This window comes from Thermothelomyces thermophilus, chromosome 6, assembly GCF_000226095.1.
Source record: "Thermothelomyces thermophilus ATCC 42464 chromosome 6, complete sequence".
In the NCBI taxonomy this organism is placed as follows: domain Eukaryota; kingdom Fungi; phylum Ascomycota; class Sordariomycetes; order Sordariales; family Chaetomiaceae; genus Thermothelomyces; species Thermothelomyces thermophilus.
The window spans coordinates 2821989-2843789 of record NC_016477.1 but is presented as its reverse complement, the minus strand read 5'-3'; the positions used below and the strand labels follow the sequence as shown (position 1 = coordinate 2843789).

The following is a 21801-nucleotide window of genomic DNA, read 5'->3' as shown; positions in this document are numbered from 1 at the left end:
CTGGGGGGAGATTCTATTATTTAGCATTGTTAGCAGGTTTGACGTTATAAGGGATTATAATTGTATATAGAGAGTAGAAAAAGCGAGACAAGGCTTGGGGAAGCAGTCAATTGTTAAGGTCTGGGATAGGTAGGACGTAAACACAAGCTATGGTAAGATATCTACTGCTGAACTAATTATATACATGATTATTACTGAGGCTAATAAGAACAACGGCTGAAAATAAATAAAAGTAAGTGAACAAAGCCGAAGAGACAAAGCAGTAGTTATAGGAAAATAAGCCAAAATAGATAACAACAGCAACCCAAAGAGACAAGCTATGGCTACCTTTCTGCTACTATAACACAACTGACAGTGACCCCTGACAACAAAACCAAGTGTCCGGCTCAATTCGTAAGGAAACCCGGCTGGAACTAGGGCCGCCAAATGCCGTCAAGATGATGGCGGCTACTGAACTAGGACAGGCCGCTTCGCCCTCAATTTGATCACCTCGGGCTGAGCATCGTCCGTACCCTCGTAGCTAGACTGGCCGGTTCTTTCCAAGTGCTTCTGGAGCATTTCCATAGCGGCCCCTTTGAACGCCTTCGAGAGGGCAGTCTTCGAGAACATCAATAGTCGGCGGATATCCCCGGTCTTTACATAGCCGTACCTATGGCAGTGGTATGCCTTCCCCCACTTCATCCTGAAAACACAATCGAGGTGGAAGTCTGCTGCTTTGCAGCCATCTAGTAGAGTCGCCTCTTCCGAATTCAGCTTTTTTGAGCCTGCTTTCACATACTTCTTGTATACCTCCAGTTCCTTTTCGCTTTTGCACTCGACCTAGAGGCCACGCCCAAGATCCGGATACTGCGCCGACAGACTGTCGAGTCGGACTACAAGGATATTCTTCTTCGTCATATGGATTCTGATAACCTTCCCCCTGCTTGGTACACCGTCGTAGGGGTCGATGACGTCCATGAAGAAATCTTAGGCAGCAGTCGGATCGGACGAGGCCGTGGTCGTAGCCATGGCCTCGGGCGAGTCTAAGGCAAGGGACCAGAGATAGTCAAGGCGCTTAGCAGCTTGCTTCCTGGTATTAGGGTTGCTAGTATACCCGTATTAACCTTCTCGGCAGCCATCCTTGTCAAGAAGATAGGCTACGAAGTCTAGCTTCGGCAAGGACAGATAGGAGTCGAAGAAGACAAGGGCAGGACTAACAGGGATGTTCTGACTCTTGGCTACCGACGCAAACCAATCTATAAGATCGGAAACTTTCTGTTTAAGCTTCGCTTGGCCAAGGCCCCTCTTGATTATAGGCAAGCATGCCGAGGCTGTAGGATATTCAAGTAGCAGCCGTCGCTTGAGGTCGGTAAGTTTGTTAGCTAGATCAGGGATACCGGCCTGCCTTGCCTTCTCTGTATGGCGTTTATAGTCTAGAAGGTCGAGTAGACATTAGGTTAACCTTGTTGTTATTGAAGTCGAGTCTGAAACCAAGCCGGGACTAGGGCCGTCACCGGAGCTATCACCAGAGCCGCCGCTGGAGTCCTCGTCCATGCAGTCGCCAGAGCCGTCACCAGAGCCGGAGTCTTCGTCCATGCCGTCACCAGAGCCATTACCAGAGCTGCCGCCGGAGTCCTCGTCTATGCCGTCGCTGGAGCTCTCATCGGAGCTGAGAGGGGGATAATCCCGAGCAATCTGCTCGAGACTATAAACTTCGACTTTGTCGAGGTCTGGCGCTGTTTCGTTCCGTTGTACCTGGTCTAGGGGGACCCCATTTACCCGTAACAACGCAAGTAGACTCTCCTTGTTAGCTTTCTTGTCATACAGGATGCTATATCGATGAAGGAGAGGCTTAATCTTGTTATTAAGTCAAAGACTTGTATACTGCTTAGCAAGGGAGGATATATTTTCCGTTATCTAAGTGACGAGATTTCCATTTATTAATAGGTTGACAATGTAAGGAGAATAGTAAAATCTGCGAGCTTAGTCTAATTATATTAAATAGAAGGAAGAGCAAACGATAAGAAAGGCGCTTATATATGCTCTTTAGGCTGCCACAAACGTAAAGCGGGAACACGAAGTACCGACGTAAATCAGGATATACGAACACGGCCTAGGTACTCTTAAGAACACAGGCTCTTAAGACATCTTACCTACTCAAAAGAAGAGAAGGGCATACCTCATCGGTCACTATACAAGGCTCGTACCTAACTTTAACGCTGTCTTCAAACAGGTGTAGCATCACCATACATCACTATCCCAAGCGGCTTCATCTAGCGGCCTAGGCGGGCTCAGAGCGTAGCTATCGTCCACCGACCCCACATCTGTATTACGAGGAGCCCAAACCTCGAAGCCGCTACTCCGACCGGCACATTAACGCCGCTCCCTACCGGTACACGGGGGACCTGGAGCGGAGGATCTATAAGCAGAACGCCAGAATCGCTAGGCAGCCGCCCTATATACAGAGCCGCCATTTCGAGCTAGAGCAACCTGTACGGAAACACGTACACTTCTCGCTACCTACATCGCGATGTGACGAAGATAAGCTAGATCGTCTTACGTGGGACTTGGCGAACCTTAGCTTCTATAACCTGTATACTAGGCCGAGCCGGCACTGATATAGCCGTTGTAGGCAGAAACTATAATATAAGAGGGACAGGCTTTAATATATTTAGGGGTAGGGATAGGCTTAAACCTATTTAGGGGGAGGGGTAGAGGGGCAGGGCTAACAGGAATAAACGTAACAGTAGGAACGTCACCTAGTTAGTGACAATACTAGTGTAGGCACCTTAGGCAATTCGAGTTTCCAATGTATTAACTTTGTCTATAGCTTCCTTGCTTAGCTACCCTACTATTATAAGCTACCCCTAAGCTGCTCTACTATTGCTAGACTACTATAGCAAGATCTAAGCCTAACTCCCTTAACTTCCTATAACTTAACTTTAAGACCCCTAAGGGCTTTGACTATAGGTAGGTTCTTAGCGCTCGCATTCTAATATAGCGGTAGAAACGGAGTTGGTACATCTGACTATACGTCCTGAATTGATAGCACTTCTTTGATCTTAGATACATTCGACAAAGCTGTTCGTGCTGGCCTTTTCGTCCCTACACCGCGTTTACATCTACACAACACGTTCGCGTTCTCACCCCGCGACTTGTTCTCGTCGGCGGCTAATTTTGAAGGCGGGGACAGGACTCGAACCTATTCGTGAATCCCCTGTTCTTCGCCCCCTTCTTGTTATAGGATTCTAATCTCAGAATACTAGTTTAACTATAGTATACACTACGGGGATGCTAGCTATTGGATAGTAAGAGTGTATGAGAATATTTAACGTAGTCCCTGGCTAAGCTAAAATACTTAGTTAACTAAGAATTAAAGAGAAAGGCTTCTTTTGCCTCGGATCGATCATTTTGGACGAACTTGTGGCTGAAAGCAGATTAGATCGCAAGTCGTGGTTCAGGTCGGTGTGAAATGTACGAAATGTAAGGCGGCGTGAAATGCAGGGCGGCGTGAAATGCAGGGCGGCGTGAAATATAGGGCGGCGTGAAATGCAGGGCGGCGTGAAATGCAGGCCGGCGTGAAATGCGGGAGGCGTGAAATGCGGGAGGCGTGAAATGCAGGCCGGCGTAAAATGCAGGCCGGCGTGAAATGCGGGGCGGCGTGAAATGCAGGCCGGCGTGAAATGCAGGCCGGCGTGAAATGTAGGTAAGGCGTGAAATGCAAGCCGTCACAAAATCTATCCCAAAGCTACAAGCCGCTATAAAAAGCCAGACCTCTATACCTCTACCAATCTCCCCACCACATGCCACGGCAAACCGCCGCCATCGAAAAACGTGCCCGAGTTCTTAATGTTCTCCAAGCCATCTATTGTCCTCTCGACGCGCGATATTCTAGATATTATGCATGTTTGAGGAACGATTCGCCCCGATCGCCCGTTCGACTTCTACGGCGAGACGTGTACAGAAGCGGACGAACCGGGTAGGATACCTCTGGAGAATTTTAGCTGCAATTAGCGCTAAGGTTCGGTTAGCTATCCGTTTAGTATCTCTGCTATAGTATAAATTAGTATACAAAGATTAGCTACCGCAATAGATAGAGGACTGTATACATGACCGTCTTAGCTTTATCTGAGTAGATGAGAAGGAAGAGGGGCGATAGGCCTGCTAGCGACTGCACCCGCTTGCCAGCCCGCCGATGTCTCAGTATCGTATCCCTCAACCCTGGCCTATCTAAAGGTCTCTGGGCGTTCTCGTATATATCCACAATCGCACTGATATCGCGATCGCCGCGCTCTCTGTGAGCTTCTCCATTCTCCCTCTCCGACTTGACCACGTGTTTGAGGTGATCGAATAGAGCCGTCAGCCGCATATAAGCAAGCCATCGTAATACATGTGTGCTTTGCTTTACTGAGATCACATCGTCTACAGCTCTAAATGCAGCGATGACTCGGGTATCCGAACTAGCGACATGAGGCGGCAACGTCGTCTTCCGGAGCAATGATGTCCAGTCTCCCCAAATCTTCTCGCAGTTGCTGGCAAAGCACTTGATTGCATCACGTCTAACGAGCCTGCTAGACAGGGATTCTAATCGTACTGCCCACTTGTCCTTCTTGCTAAGGCCTTGCACTGAAACCGTGGTCGGTTGGCTCTTCGAATGCTGGATATGACTCTGTCGCTTAGACCTGGAGAGTTTGGTTCGGGCCGGGGGAAAAGGTCTTCCACCTTTCTGGTAGTTAACAGAGTTCTGCCCTATCTGCGGACGCGGTCGGCCTCGCGTGGCCCGCAGAACACATATGTAAATGGTGGGGTTCGTAATACTTACAAGTTGGGCACCCTTTGGTGTCTTGGTGGTTAATGGACTCGGAGTGACAACCGAATGCGTTCTTTCCGGAACGGGTCCTATCGGTGTTTAATTCAGCTGGTCCGTCAATCTCCATGGGGTCGAAATCGACAGCGGCGGCTGCAGTGGGTTCATCAATATCCATGGGGTCGAAATCGATAGGGGCGGCTACAGTGGGTTTATCAATATCCATGGGGTCGAAATCAAAGGCGATCGTTTCGGTAGGTTTATCCATGTCCATGTGGTCGACCACTTCGTCAACTGTCGAAGCCTCGAACCAATTCTTTAGACTCGGCTATAGATGGTTTTGCAGTGTCGGCTTGGTGTCATGACTGGTTTGGACTAGTGAGAAGTGGCTCTATTATTGGGTCGGTAACTGTTGCTGTCTACGAATTTAAACTCTAGAATGGACTGGTTTCGGTGCCTCTGCTACCTGCCTTGCCCTCGGAGGTCTACAGAAGGGAGGTACGTCAAGAAATATAGCAACAGGAAAGTAGCCAGGACGTGTTTGTGTCCCACAAACCCGTTCCAAAGCCTCGCTTTCGACTTCTCGTTCTCGTGCTGGGTAGCTCTAGTGAAGCGAGAGAGTGTTTGCAATTTCTCGGTAGAGGCTAAGACTTTACCCCGCGATTCCTGGTTGTTATTGTGATCTGTATAAGGCGCAATGCAGACTTGTGTTCGCCTTGCTTGCAGAGGAACGGGGATTGACTAGCTACACGAAGACTTACGAGACTTGGCCGTTTGCCAGCTGCTTAGGCCAACCCTATATTAGGAGGCTCGGTGACGTCAACCGGAGTCGTATAGAGAAAAGAAGCAGAGGGAAAAACATGTCTCTCGTATTACTATCCATCCTACAGCCATGCTCCAACTTGAGCTAGTTCAGTACGCCATGTCCCTCTGCCGTCACACCCGTCGCCGGGCCGGCTGTCTCGATTCCCATGCCAGGATGGCCTGGAAGTCGGCACGAATCCGCTTTAGTGCAGCAGCTAAGGGGCGTAAGTGACGTTACTACAAGGACACGGCAGATATACCTACCGTCGTTATGGGCCTCTGCCCGCATCAAGCGTTCGAAGAGGCGATCGAACTCTCTCTCCAGGAGCAGTCCTTTGTAGTAGGCTCGCTTCAGAAGAACGAGGGTACTCTTGGTATCGGTCTTGAGATTCTTGGCAGCCCGTTTCTCGCGGACTATACGCGAGAGTTCCCAGGCCGACTTGATGGTGGTCAAGAAGCTAGTAATGATGATAACCGGATGAGGTATAGTGAAGGAGGCGAGGTTAGGTTTGGGGCAAACAGGCATAGAGGTATGGCGGTCTATTACGCAGCTGATATAGGGTGGACTAGATATGATATCTCTAGGCCAAAAAGGAGAAAAAAACAACTCAGAGGATGGGTGCTTCTTCAGTCTCGACGCGGGAACGGGTTCTTGAACATGCATCTCACCGAGAACGCGTACTAGTCGCACGCTATCGTCCTCGTAGGGCGTAGCGCTTGCGCCATCCAAAGGTACCGCGCTACTGGTAATTAGTGACTGGCCGCATCACACGCGGCAAGCGCGCTGGCGTAGCAATGGTAAATGGTACTACGCGTTCATACTAGTCGCACGCTGGCCATTGCTTAGGCGGGCTACACTGTGCTACTGGTCGTACATTAGCCGCGCCCCCTGCGACTGGTCGCTATGGCACTGTGTTACTAGTCGCATAGGGGCTTGTCCCTTGCGACTGTTCGCCTTAGGCTTGCTCCAATACCAGTCGCAGGTGGCCTTCCTATGCGCCCGGTAACGCTCACAGCAGATCCCCACAAGGTCGCCCTCATAATATACACGAGTGCGACTAGTCACGCTACAGCGGAGCCATACCCAAAATATAAGCCATCCGTGGGGCCTTTATGCTTCATGTGCTTGATATATACAAGTGCGACTGGTCGTGCTTTGGGCGATGACAACCCTGCAACGTACAAATAACTAGCTATCAACAACCATGTAACTAGTTACAGGTGCTCGTTTCTAGGTGTCTAGGCAATGGAAGGCTGTCCGCCCACATGATGTGGTGTCGTTCGCCTGCCTGGTGTACTCGTGGATGCGCGCAACGCCTGCAGCACACGCTCAATTCACCTGAAAAAACATTTCGCGGTTTGACGTACGTACGGAGATAGTGCTCGTGTTTGGAGATGTCGGTGGGATCGGAGTCCGGCGCGTTCGAATGTGCGTCCTGTATTGGCAGCGCTGCTCCAGTCTCGGACGCATTCCCCTCTTCCGTTCTTGGCCCCGCCCCGCGTTCGCGTTTCCGCCCTGAGCCTGTGGTGAGAAAGGAGAGGCCCGCCACATTAGTGCTGTTATTGATCCGCACCCGAGAACGATATTTAGGAACGCGTTTGAGCACCAAAACACGTAGATGCGCAGAAAGGGCGCTAGAACGTGTTACGTTCTACAATGAGCGGACCAACAATCCCTGGCGGAAACGAGTGACAAACCTTGCCCGCAGGCTAGTCGGAGAGAACGCGGTTAACACCTTCACCCAAAACTGCAACAAGACCTTGAAGCAGTGGATGCCTTTACTCGCCGAGACTACACTGCCGAGTGATATCACAAGTTCGGATCCCTGTATCATTGCCGCATTCCAAGCCGTAGACGCTGTCATCTGTGGTCAAGGGTCAGACCTGCTACGACGGCTAGCTTACATCTAGCTCAATCGGCTCTTCGTTTCTCTTAAGGCCATCATCAAGTTCGATAGAGAAAACTGGCGACACCCCCGAAAGCCATGCTGCCGCGATGCGACGGTTGCTATCGACATCTATATGGCCGCCCAACCAGGGCATTTAGACACTAGCGACTTGAGGCGTAAGCTAAAAGAGTGTAAGCGGCGTGCCAGAATCTGGAGTAAGCTTGCGAGACCTTCTCCACTCATGGTTCTCTTGTATTCAGGAGAAACTGAGCCGATGATGTACGTCTTTCCCTTCTTTTCCCGGATCTGAATGCATAGACCCGGCCAAGCGGAGCCAAAATCCCTGCGTAGTTCGCAATGTCGATCGTGGAACAAGCCGCGCCGGACTTCTGCTCATTTCGGACTGGGTAAGACGCTTGCTCTATTACGTGGTTAGAGGCTTGTTTTAAGTCACGCGGCTGGCAACGCCCGGACTGTCCAGCATCCTGCAATGCTATATGTCTGCGACTGCTTTGCGAGCCGCCTCAAGAACTTCCCTCATCCGCATATATAATCCACTATCCTCCCTTTCCCACCTCCTGCCATTCGGAAATACAACTTTCCGCAACCTATTGACCCAGACTACCATTAGCTAGTAATACTGTGTAAAGTTTTTTGCCGCTTCGCTTATAAAATCCCCTTCATCAGATACCTGCCCTTTTTTTTAGTGTTGCTAGTTCTTTCGTATCGGCGTAATTCCACTTGTCAAACTCGGCAACCACCCTGCCCTTGCCAGGGCCGTTACAGTGGATGCATATCCAGAACAAGACCCAGAAGAAAGACTCAAGATCGTGCATGAACGAGTGCTGCTCGCCTAGAAGGGCCCCAATGGCCATAAAGGCCCTTGTCCCGGTCTTCCCCTTGGCTCCCGAGGCGCTAATGCGTTGCTCTTTGATGGCGAGATCCAGGTCGATCAAAAACCCGCGGTTGTCCTTGCTCACCATGAGATTACCGATAGAGATGTCTCGGTGAAGGAGGCCCGCTTTTTGCCGCAATGACTCATGTCCTTCAATGCAGTCAGTCAGCGCGGCGAGTAGGACCTGTCGAGAGCTCGCTTCGTAGATTAGGCGTCCACAGTCGGAAAGGATAACACGCCGGTGCACTCAATTCGGCGGCGTATCGCTGCCGGCTTTGATCGGAGATGTTAAACAGGGTCGCTTGGTAGGCGGCAATAGAGCATCGGTTTGGGTGGACGATCGCTTCGCGCCGGCGATGCTGCTGCTTCGACCTGCTCGTGATATACCTGGCGCACTCCTGCTTAGTGAGAGCCGCGATCGATGTAGCCGGTAGTTCGTAGCCTCCGTGACGTCCAATCCCTTCCGAACATTGTTTCGGACATCGTCATCTGCATTCTGCACCTGAACAGTTTCGTAATGATAATACCGGGCCACATGAACAGCACCCTTGCTAGTTGCCTCAAGGAGTAACTCGCCCTCCTCATCGCGTTCAGGATATTGCCACGAGTCTTTGACAACAAGGGGGCTATATAGGTCTTCTTCTCGATATGCTTTCCCACAAGTCGTTGCTCGGCCAGCGATACAGCGTACAGGCCTCATTAACTCATCGAGGATAAGCCGCTCAGTCCTACCGTCCCGTTTGATCTCGATGAACTGTTAGCCATTTGCCATTGTAATCGTAGGATCGAACCCAAGCTGCTCCTCGCTCATCTAGAGAAATCCGAGGATCGTAGACACGAACCGCAGCCTATCCTTGTTAATGTCGAATTGCTCCGAGGCGATACCCCCAAGCCGGTCAAACAACCATACCCTCATGAGAGACCCGCAGAGGGTGAAGCCCAAGACGAAGCGACGGGTACCCTGAGCGGCAAACACTTCCCTAGCGTACGTGCCGAGATCAAGTCGCGCTTCTGAAGGTCTATCGGCGGCTGGGTTGCTCTTCAGCTCGCCGGGCACGAGAATCTGGCTCCAGTGGCACCTCGAGTCTTTCCCGGCCTTCGGGTCGTCTACAAAGCCGATATCTAACTTGCGTTTCCCGACGGAGCCGGTAATCGGCTTGTTAGGCTGCGCCAGAGGTCTTCGTTTGCGTGCTGAAGCGGAGTAGCAGTTCTCCGCGAATGCCGTTAGCTTCTCGGTAAAGTCCGTAAGCCAGCTCAACACATCATCCTCCTTCGCTTTTTCGGGCCAGCCTACCCAGCCGTTATCAAAGAGCGGGTTGCTGCCTTCTAAGCAGCTCTTAAAGAACGTCTGTAATGCGGTCTCCAGGTTTAGTACGTTACTAAAGAAGGTCTCGTGGAAGTCCCGGAGATCGATATACATAGGGACAAGCTCCTCCCTAAGGACGTTATCCACATGTTCGCGGTACTCGGATGAATTGGCGAAGCTGCCAGTGTTGCGCAGCCATGGGGTTTGTTAGAGAGAGGACGCTATCGGTCGGGGCGGCGGGGTGGATTCGGTGACGGCAGTGATGGCGTCGTAGATTTGGGCCTAGACAAGCGTGTCGGCTGAATCGTAGGCGAGCGCTGCTTTCAAGAGAGGCTTGATATGGTCAAGGTCGGAGTCGTCAGACTCTAGGGAGAGCTCGAGTCGCAGAAGGTCGCTCCGAAGGGTGCTACGGCCAGCCCTCGCAGGCAGCAGACGGGCGGCAGCAAGGTTCTACGCCGCTGACAAGAAGGCAAGCGCGAGTTTCCGGAGATCTGCACGATAGTCAGAGGAGGATACCACAACGGAGACAGCTGGCCAGACCTTCGTCGTCGAGCTGATCAAGCGTGTCTGACGCGTACGGAATGCTCTTGCTATTGCAGACCGATCTGTATAAAGCTCGAAAGTCCTTAAGGCCGTTCCCGATCGGATTTTGCTTGATGATCTCTGATCGCGATTGGTCTGCCATTGCACTTAGCATACGCTTCTCAATTGGAAGTGTAAGTACGAAAGTGCGAAAAGTGCGACAAGTGCGACAAATGCGAAAAGTGCGAAGAGTGCGAAGAGTGCGAAAGGTGCGAAAGGTACTCTGTCTAGCCATTCGTTAGCCGTTGCGATCATTAGTCAGCAATTGGTCGGCCAAGGCACGTGAAAACCACGTTCAAAGATGATCGCGATAAGTGACGAGTGGGCCTCTCGGTCTAGTTAGGAGGAAACGCGTCGGACCCAAAGGAGTAGTCACTAGATATAAAGGTAGTTCCGGCAACGATCAAATCCGCAATGGCAAGAGGAAGACTGGAGCTAGACGAGGAGAGACCAGATCTATTACAGAGGTATTGTACGAGGCACTGTACAAAGCGATAATACAAATTCTAGGAGGCCTCGCTAGTAGGGGCTGATGGGTGGTCGACCAAAGGCGGAAGATGCGTTGACTATACCAGGTGTTCTTGCAGACATGTTACAAGTGCAGGCACACTCTCACATCCAAGAGCCAGCACCTCTGTGGTGCGTATGTATGTAGTTACCGCATCCTCCCACACGAACTGCACTAATCGCTCCGAGCCGCCATGCCACGCACCGCATAGTACTAACACCAATGCCGTGCTCTTCGTACGACACCTTCGCCGCGGCGTATTTCCGCTCTTCTTCGACGCAATAGAGGCTTACAACTACTCTATCTACCTTTTATTTCCAGAGAAAGCGCGATCTTTCCAGATATCCCTATCCCGTTGCGACTTAGAAGGTGCCGCTATCTTTTGCGCTGTCTTTAGATCCTTGGATGCGCTTATGTCCGACGGGCTGTTACTAGTCGCACGTGATGCCTACCTGCGACTGGTATTGCTGTGAGCCTAAGAGGGGACGGGTCCCTGTGCACTAGGCCGTAGCGAACAGTCGCAGGGGCGTGGCCAGTGTACGACCAGTAGCGCAGTGCCGTAGCGAACAGTCGTAGGGGGTGTGGGCAGTGTGCGACCAGTAGCAGAGTGCTATGGCGACCAGTCGCAGGGGCGGCCGGTGCGCGACCAGTACTGCAGCACCCGGAGAGGTAGGACGTGGGGAACCGCCGGAGTGGAGCGCGACTAGTCGCAAGCGCTGCGCCCCACGCGAACGACAACGTGCGACTAGTACGTGTTCTCGGTGAACCACACGTTCAAGAACCCGTTCCTACGTTGAGACTCTCGGAAACCATGTCTATAATACCGGCGTGATAGACAGCCATACCCTCCACGCCTGTTCGCCACAAGCCCAACTGCACCCCCTTCATCATGACTCATCCGATTATCGTCATCGCCAACTTCTTGACCACGATCAAGTCGATATGGGAGCTCTCGCGCACGGTCCGCGAGAAACGGGCTGCCAAGACTCTAAAGACCCAGACCGAGAGCACCCTTGTTCTTCTGCAGCGAGTATACCGCAAAGGACTGCTCCTGGAGAGAGAGTTCGACTGCCTCTTCGAACGCTTAATGCGTGCAGAGGCCTATAACGACGGTAGGTATACCTGCCGTGCCTTAAGGTAACGCTACTTACGCCTTTTTAGTTGCCGCACTATGGAAGATTCGTGCCCACGTCCAAGCCATCCTGACAATGGAATCTGGACGGCGGGCCCAGCGACGGGTAGAACGATAGGGGGATATGGTTTACTAAACTAGCTCGCCCTAGGGCATGCTGTAGGATAGTAATACAAGAGACATATATTTCTCTCTGCTTCTCTACGTGACTCTGGCTTACCTCACCGAGCCTCTTTATCCGGTGCCCGCCTAAGCAACCGCAGCGCAGAGGGTCCATGTCTACAGGCCTTCGTGTATACATCAAGTCAATCCCGCTCCTTCGCGAACAGGGTATGTCTGTCCTGGGCAGCCGCAGCGGCATGAATGCGCCTGGAAACGGCCGAGGTTTGGCCGCTCAATATGCTCGACGTCGGCCGGGTGTCCACGTCCCGCGATGGCCGGCTGCCTAGGTGACGAGCTGTGGGAGAACATTGAAAAGAGGGGCTGCCATCACCTTCCTATATAGCCGCGTAAGCCTATTCTTTACTACGGTCTCTAAGCCACATACTGTATGTGGCTCCCGCTCTTCATTTCTATACACAGTGGACTTACGTAAAAATATTAACGTTAGACTAAATATAGTAGCTTTCGTTAAACATTGGTATTAATATAGGAATTAGACGCGAAAATAATCTAGCAAAGGACTTCTATAGTATCTCGTCCTCCTCTTCTTCCTCGCTAGAGGAGAGATCTGACCTAGTCGTTGACTCGACCGGGAGGGGTTTCGTCTGCGTCGAAGGGCCCCCGTCTTCCTCTACTCCGTCCCTGGGTGTTGATTGGGCCGGGAGAACCGGGGCATTCGGGGGATGCGACTGCACTAAAGGACTGCCGTGTTCCCCCATCCCCTGTACCAACATTGAAGTAGCTCGACTGTCCCAAAGCACAGCATCTCGCTTCCTCGCGGCAATCCTGTTGTGTACATCTCGCAAATCTGACAGGACGGAGAATGTGTTGCGCGACGCAGGCTCCTCGGCGGCATACGCCTGCCTAAGTCTCTTCGAGGCTGGCTCTCGGGATCCCTCTTGTCGAATTGTCGATATCTCGGACTCCTCGAGCGAGTGTTTTCCTAGGTATCGTGTCGGCTCGGACTTTTGCTTATTTATACCTCGAATAGGTGGTATGGCTGGACGGAAAGCCTAGCGGGCCGCTCTAGGTAGATGAGGTGGAGTGGAAGCATTAGTGGCGCGGCTGGATTCTCGATCTGGTGTCGTCGTAGTGGGCTGTATCCGGCTTGGTAGCGTCGGCACGGGTCTCAAGATATCATGGATACCTTGAACTCTGTCATCCTAGTTCACCATGGGTGGTTTGACAATGGGTGGTTTGACAATGGGTGGTTTCACCACGAAAACAGAACGGGCAGCTTCGCGACCAAAGCTGGTGGCTGCGCTCAGCGATTTGTCTCTTGGGGAGCCGAGGGGTTCAGATCGGAGAGTTTGTACATGCTGGGAGGCCACCTCGTGCGATGGCTCGGATGCCGACGAGCCTGTCGGTCGAATAGCTGTTGCCTCGGCACCCTGCGCCGCTTCTCGGTCCGGCGTAGCATGTACCAGAAATTTGGCAAAGGGGTTCGAGACAGAGGCTGCCCCGCTACGGCCTCCAGCTTTCTTGATAGCCTGTTGTCCTATAATAGATCGAGCTGCTTCGCGTCGTGGAATGCCCGTAGCGTCTTGTCGAGGTGCCTTCGTAGTCACGGAAGCCGCCATCTTGTGCCCCGCTTTTGTAGCCGATCTAAAGTGATAGGATCTTGGCCTGATCTTGTCCCCCGTAGTACGAGGGGCCACCCGGGCCCCGTCTTCCTGCTCGTTCTCGGCATCCAGACCCATTTCCTCGTCGACATTGTCGTCCGCGTGCGTATCTTGCGACCTACGTTTTAGAACGACAGTATGCTTTCTAAAGAACGCCGTCATTATATCGAGCAAGACGAATTCGGGGTTAGGCTGACGACGCCGCGTGGCAGCTAGCGTGGGAAGGAACCCGTTCGCTCGTAAATACCAAAATGTCCGTGTGAAAGGCCTGCCGCCTCTCTAGTCCGGCATTTCCTGCCACGGGGAGGAGGAGGGCTTGGGGCCGGCGTGCCAGGGCTGGGACAGGGCAGCCTGGATTTTGGACGTTCGAAACCCGAGTGCGGAGGCCAGTTGCAGGACGTATACGACGCACGACATATTTACGTCGGCCTTGAAACTGTCTTGTGGACAGTCTTCGCGGGGCGGAAGGTCACCCTGGAGCCACGGGAAGAGCCGTAAGCAAGCTAAACAGAGTTGCGTAAATGCGAGGGACGGCGATGCTGGCCCCTCAATTTCGGTCAACTCATTATCATTAGCCTCTACTTTCACAACCTCCGGGGCCGTCTAACTGCCGGAGAGGACTTCGAAGATAGTTAGACCCCTCTTTCTGCTGCTTTTGTATAGGGGCAGCTCGTCAACGACATGTCGAATCAGGATCTTGGCTACAAGGCCAACGTAATGCATGTTCTCCTGAAATGTCTCGAAACTCGGGATAACTATGTCGAGGGAAAGAACGTTTCGCCGTAGCATATCTCTGTCGCTAGAATCGGTCACGCGAGGAAATAGCGTGCCGTTGTCGAACAGGCGCTTGATCGTATCTGCGTCTCCCGAACAGACCGTAGGCATTCGGAACTGAACGATACGTATGCTATTAATGTCGAGAGACTGCATGATCGTCTTCTTACCCTGGCATATCTTCTCCTTCCAAACTATGGAAATGTGGTTCAGGTAGTTAATGATTTGCTCATCGATGTGCAAAGCAAGCCATTTATAGATGTTGCCGAGGCGCAATTGCTCTATCATTGCCGGGATATCGAACAAGCTGTTCAGGGCTTCGACAATAGGCAGGTTCTTAGGCCTTAGGAGCATCTTTATGTTACGCTCTTTAGGCCCCGTGAGAGAGCCCATGTAGAGTGCGTATATAACCTCATCGCGGCGGTAGCTCTCCACAATCTTCTGGTACAGCTCTCCATCCGATCGTTGTGGCTCATAGGAGAACGCGGAAATGAGTTCGAGCAGTAGATCGAGCACTGAATCGTCAGCCTTTAGCTAACTTTGGGAGAGGGAACTTGTAGCTTACGATCCGCAGAGAACAGATGAACGCTCAGTGAAGTCTCCTTATTCCCCTTCGCCGCCGCAACAAGATAGTCGCCGTAGAGGCACGACAATGTGACTCCGGTGAGAAGAGGCAAGTCCCTCTGTCCCCTGCCCCGAGTTCCACGGAGCTGATCGGCGGAGAGCCCCAATCGCGCTAGAATCTGCCTAAACTTCCCTTCTTCCACGGTGCAGGGTATGCGAACCTCGGTGGCGCCCGCTTTGGACAGATTTCTAAACACTCTCCCAAGTCTTTCCCGCACTTTGAAGCTGATCTGCCTCCGATCCGGGAACTCCAAGGAGTCGAGAGGAACTCGCACAGCGCCTAGTGACATTTTGGTCGTTCCGAGTATGCTAGGCGTAGAAACACTCTCTTTTATCGGAAAGGGCAGTTTAGAGAAACTTTAGAGGCTCTTCGCCATATGCCTATGTTAGCGGTTGGCTGTACCTCGGTAGGCTGCCGGAACGGGAACACGAATCGGGACAGGAACAAGAAAAGGGAACTCGGGGACTAGCTAACCCTAACCCTAAGCGGCGGTAAAAACGAAGGCAACAGGGGAGTATCACCAAAGGGGCGGCACGAGCTATAGTTTTCGAGGGGTCATTGATCAACAATAAGCTAGCACGCCACTTTGAAGCACTTTTGTTCAACTATACATCTGTGTCGCTTTGCTCTATCACGTCCGATGAATGCATTATCTAACCAACGTACTGTAAACTCCACGCGACTGTACCATACCTCCCAAACCGAGCCAACGCCATAATTCTACTTTCTCCAGTGAACCGAACATCTCACTGGCGATTGAAGACACAGGAGACATGGCAGTGTGTTGGCAATGTTGGCATCTGAATATGAAATGAGTATACATAGTTTTATGACCGTCCTGTCGTCCAGCTATGAGACCCGAACCCCAAGGTCCTCCCGTTTAGCCATGGCAGCGGCCACGTCGTCGCCACGGCCGCCTGAGCGCTTCTTACGTTTGATGGTCCGAAAATACCGCAGCAGTATGGTGGGCGGCATTGGCTGGCCGCCACGGAGGGAGAAGGGCGGGGTCAACGTGCCCCAGAAAATCAAGATCCAGGGCCGCACTTGAGCCTACATGATTTTTCGTAAGATGGCACGGTTGCTGCTCGTCGACAGTCGATGCGCAGATGATCACGTCTACGCACAGGTCGTTATCAGCGTCGTATATCGGAACGGGGGAAGGCTCCTTCTTGTACGCCACGTTGTGCCTGGCGGCCCGCGTACGCTTGGCGGGTGCCGGGCACTCCCTGTCGCCGTCGCTCTCTGTACGCCTGGCAGCTGGAGCGGGACACTTTCCGTTGCCGCCGCCCTTCGTGCGCTTGGCGGCTGGCACTATGTACTCGCCGTCCATGTCGCCGTCCCTCTTGCGCTTTCGCCCCGCAACATCTGCCGCCGACTGTCCTAACAGGTGCTTTTCCACGCCATGTCGGAGTAGGTCCTCAAAGTCATAGGTGCCTTTCATCTCTCCTGCCGGCATTGCCGAAGCCAGGCGCGCGGCGCTCTCTGATTGCTCTCCGAGCTTGTCGCTATGACGGGTGGCGAGATGTCTCCGGAGGACAGGCCCTGGGGTACAGAGATGTCCGCAGAGAGGGTACGGCGCCACGTGAGGAAGAGCCTAATTGTGAACGGCCCGGGCGTGCATCAGCCATTCCCAGATGCTCATCGGCTCGACGTCAACTTGGCCCTCACGAGTGCAGGCGCCATAGGCAACACGGAGGTTCTTACGATACCGAGGAATCTCGGTCCGATTCATATGGGCGAGGAGAGTACTTATAGATGCCATGGGTGCCTCGCATAGAAGGCAGGCCAACGGCGAGTTTGACGGGCGGCCCCGGTAGCTGGCACCTCGATTGAATCTTGGTATATGGATTAGGCCATGGGTATGCTCGAGGTGATTGCACCACTGCGCTGGACCGTGGACGACAACCTCTGCCGCCCTGGCGTGCCTGCACCGGGGACAAGCGAAAGGGTTGTCAAATGTACCGTCGACAAGATAGGTGTCTTGGAAGTGCCGTGTAAGGGCAGAGCGTGTTATAAACCCTTTGAAGCAGGCGAAACAACAGGATTTTTTTCCTTGCGATTTAGAGGGTGCTGCTGCCTCTGAAGCCTGCTGACGAGCTGTAGTTACGGTAGACGACAGGTATAGCAGTTGCGCATCGATATACTGCTCAGTTACGCTTGTGTCGTTCGGCGGCAATTCGCCCTCGTCCTACGGTCTCCACCGCGATAGACAGGCGGCCACCGGAGCCGCTATACCCGGGCCCCCCATGCCGGGCGTTGGGGTCGGCTCAAGACCTTGGAGACGCAATCGGTCCGCCTCCTTGAAGTAGGCCTGTCGATCCTGTTCGAGCTGCAGCCTTTTGCAAGTCTCGAGGATGCTGCTGATTTGGCCGCGAAGCCTGCTCTTCTCAAGCTTGTCGGTTGTATGCTGGATCTCGTCGCGGAGCTTGGCGATATCCTTTCGTTCCCGGAACTTCGCAATCTGCGCTTCCGACACCTTGATGGGGGCGCCCTCGTCCCGTGTAAGGGTCATATTACGGAGGTCGTTAAAGAGCGTCTCATCCCGGCGCACCGCTTTCGGCCCAAACGCTATTGCGGCAAGATTGGCTCTGACGACAGCTGTCTGGTAGTCATTTTCGAAAACTGGTCCTGAGTAGCCCATAACGTAGTTCCGTAGGGCACTTAACAAACTGTCTGCAAAAAAAAGAAAGGGTCAATTGATATCTAGCGGCGGTAAGTATCTGACAGCAACGTACCATCCATCCGGGCTCTAGCGCCAACGCGAAGAGAATAAGGGCGGATATCTTTCCGGCTGCCTACGACATAGAGGCACCGATTCCAAATCGCCTAGAACTCTGCGTATTTCAATGGGAAGAGAGGCTCGTTGAGGAATTTCTCCTTCCAGGGGATGTCGATACGGCCGGTTTCGCCAAGACGTGGACGCTGTAGAAGATCGCTAAGGGATTTGTACCTGACATCTAAATCTAAGGCGTCCATCTATATCGCCCGGGCGATCACGAGGCTTGCTGAATCGAGAAGGGGAAACGGCACAAGAGTGGTAGAGTGGGCGACGCTATTGACAGGCGGTAGGGGATACACCTCGTCAGTCCTTAGCCTCCCATCTACTAATGGATGCAGCTACTTACGATGTGTTCTTCCTGTATTTGACGGTCTTCTCGGCCTCCTTGATCTTGTTCCGATCGATCCTGTATGTGACAATGGGCTTAACCCGGGTCGGATCATCGGGATCGCGCACGATGGATATGGTGAACTGCTTACACAGGGTATCTTCAAGGTAGCCTAGACGGAAACCGCCGGTACCCAGTTGAAGGATCGCGTGGTGGACCGACACCCTCGTAAGTGGCGTAGCGGGTATATCATCAGCACGCTGATACAGCGCCGTAAGAATGACGATAATGTCTGCTACTGTTGCCTCGACCTTCTCGTACGACGAGCCTATCTCCAACCCGAGTGTTGGGGTCAGTGTCTAGAGAATCTACTAGCCAGGTACTAGTCAGTAAAACATACCTATAGTAGGAGCATAGAATGGGAAGAGGGGAGACGTAGAGGAAGTATCCTCAATGACATACAAGGTAATCCAAGTTCTATACAAGTAGAGGGAAGTGATAGAGTCGTTTCAGCAGCATATACCCTGACAATTGAATAGGCGGGTCCCTCGCGTTTCTCGCCTTCTTGCTCCCACTTCAGCACAAGCCGGCTGGCTTCCTGGGCTTGATCATTCCTTCGCAGCGCGGCCCGCTCGACACGGAGGACGTTAAAATCGGCCGCTGCGACGAGCCTCCGCCAAACCTCAATGACGCTATAAGCGGAGTTGACCGTGCGGACCATGGCGCGCTCCTCGGGCCCTAGCACGACACGTTCCTTGTAGGAGCTTTCTATATATTTGTGTAGAAAGGTCTGGACCGGTGCTAGAACGTTTGGGTTTGATGGATCCCGGGCGAAGTCCACCCAGAAGCGGCAGGAGTCGAAACTACTATAGCTTCACTTAGTTAACATCAGTTTTAGGGCTCGATAGTAAGCCGTATACATCCGGAGAGCGCCATACCTATCTATTAGAGCTTCTTTCTTTCTAGTAAGTTCATAGAAACTTTAAGAAATGATGGAAATTAGTAACACATCAGCACATTGGTCCCAGGCTTTATATTGAGATTTGTTTAGGTTAAAGAAGCCTAGGAAGGAGGGGAAGAAGACATACTCGGTCCAGGCGACCCATATTCTATCGCGCTCCGCCTTTGTGCCTAGAGCAACGAAGGGCTTCTCATTGCCCTCCTCCTCGATAGCATTGACCGTATAAGCCTAGAGGAGCGCATTGACGCTTTCCTGGTCCACCCCGGAGAAGCGCGACTGTCGTTGTACCGTCATGGTGAGTTGAGAAGTGCGTCAGGAGTAGGAAGAACGACGAGAAGGTGAGGAGGAAGGGAGTTCTGCGGTTTGGGGGGAGAGGAGGGAGGCCACGGCAGCATGAGCGAGCCAAGGCCAGCAAGGCCAGCGCCGAGGCTCGAGGGTCGGGCGCAGTTGGTTCGCGTTCCCAAGCCGGGAACGGGATCCTGGCGCTGAAAATGCACCGCCATCGCGAATGCGCGGGGTGCGAGCTGAGGGACCTAATGGGGTGTGGATGAAGTAGAATGGGCGACACCTTCCGGCCTCCGTCGCCGGCACCGTTTGCAGTCGTTACGGAGCCGGCCCCACTCCGGGAACGCGAACGGGTTCTCGGACGGCAAAACTTCGGGCAAGGAGTTGGCCCGTGCTTGCTGAGTCATCCATTGCAGTTGTGCGAAAGTCAAGATTTTGCTTTGTTGCGATGGGTTCGCTTCATTCCCTGAAAGAAGATTGTAATATTAATATTATTTAGATGGTGTTTTCCTGCCTTCGTATTCTTTCCCCTCTAACAGCGCGCACACTTATGTGCGTTGGCAGTTCCCAATGCTCTCCCGACAAGAAACCCCGATCTGCCCGGCCTGAGGTGGACCGGCACCACGTGGAGCGGAGGTCGGCGTACGGGGCCGTTGGGTTCTCGTGTGACGTTGGGCTCGGGGGTTCCACTAACGGTGGTGGCTCTGCCGCTGTGTTGCATCTCCAACCCCGCTGCCCCGCGCGATGACGTGGGGAGGACCGACAAGTTCGGGATCGGTTCATCATAATAGTTCATCTTTGAATCTAAGTCTACAAGGCCCCGGATCCCGGCTTGCATTGAAGTACAGAGCGCCCAAAACCAGCGAACACAACTAACTACACTATACAAGCTTAATTGGACTTTGATTTCGCCATGGCTTCCTCGGGAGAAACGTGGTCGCTGACCGAGCACCTCCTTGCGACGGAAGAGCACCTCTACAAATCGGCAACGCAGCACCCCTTCCTGCTCGCCGGCGCCGAGGGCCGGCTGCCCAAGGACATCCTCAGCCGCTGGCTTGCCAACGACCGGCTGTACATCCACTCATACATCCGCGCAGCAGGCCAGCTCCTCGCCTCCATCGATCTCCCCAAGCAAGTGCCCGGGTCGCAAGAGGCATTTGAGACGCGGCTGGCAGACTGGCTCATCGAGGCGCTTGTCGCCGTCCGCAAGGAGGAGCGTTTCTTCCTCGATGTTGCCGATCGTTACGGCCTCGGGATCGAACCTGCGGTCCCATTGCCCCCCGCCTCGGCCGACGCACAGGATGCTGCTCCCCACGGCCGGGAGGTGCCTGGTCTGGTGCAATACGAATCCATCTTTTCATCCGTCGGCCGCCTTCCCGGGTCGTCCTCCACCACCACCACCACCACCACCGCCGCCGCCGCCGCTACTGCTGCTGCTGCGGCCACATCCCAACCAGCCATCCTTCCGTGGCTCGAAGGCGCGCTCACGTTCTGGGGAACCGAGCGATGCTACCTGGACGCCTGGTCGTGGGCGCGCAACAAGGCAGAAGAACGCCGTTCTTCGGGAGAGCAGGCCGGGAAGGAGGACGCTGATGGGGGCGCACTGCGCAAGGAATTCATTCCCAATTGGAGCAGTCCGGAATTCGCCCACTTTGTGGATAAGTTGGCAAGGCTGATTGATGAAGCGGTGGCCAAAGTCCTGGAGGAGAAGGAAGGCGATGCCAGGGAACAGACGAAGCAAGAGATCTTAGGCAGGGTAGAGGGCAAATGGCAGACGCTCCTAGAAGCCGAGAAACAGTTCTGGCCTGATCTTTGAAAGCCTGGCTATTCCATTCGTCAAATTAGAGGTCTATTACTTGCGCACGTTGACATGGCATTCTGCATTGCCATCACCGGCCTCGATCTACCTCTTTTTTTTTTTTTCAAAAGCCTCATTGTCAGAAGCTAGGGAGCTTCTATAGCTCTAGCTACGAGCAATACAAGCCACCTTACAAGCTCGTAGACGCACGGATCACCTTTCTTTTGTCTATTTATATCGCTCTTTCTCTCCTTTATAGATAGTTTAATAAGGCACTCTTTCTGTTCCTTCCTTACCACTACTCTTAACGCCTTCTAAATGCTTATTCGAGCTTATAACTACGTTTGGTAGTTATAAGCCTGGTGCCTTGACTACTCCTCTGCCGAACTAGCATTAAATTAACTAGTTAAGAGCTTACTCTTCTATAAATATATATACTCTGCTCCTACCATTACTCTATAATACGTTTAACTATGACTAAGTCCTTGAACGAGTACTTTATATGCCTTACTAACGCTAGTAACTAGCCTTCCTAGTATAGTACTCTCGAGTCGAAGGCTAGATT

At 52.8% G+C, this 21801-nt stretch overlaps 10 protein-coding genes across 10 annotated transcripts; 2 read left to right on the top strand and 8 right to left on the bottom strand.

Moving 5' to 3' along the window:
- Positions 1–1431: 1431 nt before the first annotated feature.
- Positions 1432–5060, bottom strand: MYCTH_2130131 (uncharacterized protein; the record flags this gene model as incomplete). Its single annotated transcript, XM_003666179.1, has 2 exons — positions 1432–1715; positions 4802–5060. 2 exons carry the CDS (start codon positions 5058–5060, stop codon positions 1432–1434), a joined length of 543 nt encoding a protein of 180 aa, XP_003666227.1.
- A 2882-nt stretch (positions 5061–7942) lies between these two features.
- MYCTH_2310763 (uncharacterized protein) lies at positions 7943–8555 on the bottom strand. Its single transcript, XM_003666178.1, has one exon. The coding sequence runs from the start codon at positions 8460–8462 to the stop codon at positions 8163–8165; it is 300 nt and encodes a 99-aa protein (XP_003666226.1). The 5' UTR covers positions 8463–8555; the 3' UTR covers positions 7943–8162.
- On the bottom strand, positions 8556–9962 carry MYCTH_2310762 (uncharacterized protein). Its single transcript, XM_003666177.1, has 3 exons — positions 9669–9962; positions 9285–9584; positions 8556–9119 (listed from the first exon to the last, which is right to left on the bottom strand). The coding sequence occupies exons 1-3, from the start codon at positions 9792–9794 to the stop codon at positions 8622–8624; spliced, it is 924 nt and encodes a 307-aa protein (XP_003666225.1). The 5' UTR covers positions 9795–9962; the 3' UTR covers positions 8556–8621.
- Positions 9963–11505: 1543 nt separating this feature from the next.
- Positions 11506–12081, top strand: MYCTH_2310760 (uncharacterized protein). The gene is made up of 2 exons (XM_003666176.1): positions 11506–11882; positions 11932–12081. The coding sequence occupies exons 1-2, from the start codon at positions 11660–11662 to the stop codon at positions 12018–12020; spliced, it is 312 nt and encodes a 103-aa protein (XP_003666224.1). The 5' UTR covers positions 11506–11659; the 3' UTR covers positions 12021–12081.
- Positions 12082–13117: 1036 nt separating this feature from the next.
- On the bottom strand, positions 13118–13764 carry MYCTH_2130127 (uncharacterized protein; the record flags this gene model as incomplete). The annotated part of the gene is made up of 2 exons (XM_003666175.1): positions 13118–13171; positions 13237–13764. 2 exons carry the CDS (start codon positions 13762–13764, stop codon positions 13118–13120), a joined length of 582 nt encoding a protein of 193 aa, XP_003666223.1.
- A 525-nt stretch (positions 13765–14289) lies between these two features.
- On the bottom strand, positions 14290–15374 carry MYCTH_89999 (uncharacterized protein; the record flags this gene model as incomplete). Its single annotated transcript, XM_003666174.1, has 2 exons — positions 14290–14975; positions 15026–15374. The coding sequence occupies 2 exons, from the start codon at positions 15372–15374 to the stop codon at positions 14290–14292; spliced, it is 1035 nt and encodes a 344-aa protein (XP_003666222.1).
- Positions 15375–15666: 292 nt separating this feature from the next.
- MYCTH_2310759 (uncharacterized protein) lies at positions 15667–16907 on the bottom strand. Its single transcript, XM_003666173.1, has one exon. The coding sequence runs from the start codon at positions 16539–16541 to the stop codon at positions 16014–16016; it is 528 nt and encodes a 175-aa protein (XP_003666221.1). The 5' UTR covers positions 16542–16907; the 3' UTR covers positions 15667–16013.
- MYCTH_2310758 (uncharacterized protein) lies at positions 16908–17759 on the bottom strand. Its single transcript, XM_003666172.1, has one exon. The coding sequence runs from the start codon at positions 17724–17726 to the stop codon at positions 17274–17276; it is 453 nt and encodes a 150-aa protein (XP_003666220.1). The 5' UTR covers positions 17727–17759; the 3' UTR covers positions 16908–17273.
- Positions 17760–18061: 302 nt separating this feature from the next.
- Positions 18062–20234, bottom strand: MYCTH_2130123 (uncharacterized protein; the record flags this gene model as incomplete). Its single annotated transcript, XM_003666171.1, has 4 exons — positions 18062–18137; positions 18211–18524; positions 18722–18930; positions 19985–20234. 4 exons carry the CDS (start codon positions 20232–20234, stop codon positions 18062–18064), a joined length of 849 nt encoding a protein of 282 aa, XP_003666219.1.
- Positions 20180–21327, top strand: MYCTH_2310757 (uncharacterized protein). Its single transcript, XM_003666170.1, has one exon. The coding sequence runs from the start codon at positions 20352–20354 to the stop codon at positions 21252–21254; it is 903 nt and encodes a 300-aa protein (XP_003666218.1). The 5' UTR covers positions 20180–20351; the 3' UTR covers positions 21255–21327.
- The last annotated feature ends 474 nt before the right edge of the window (positions 21328–21801 follow it).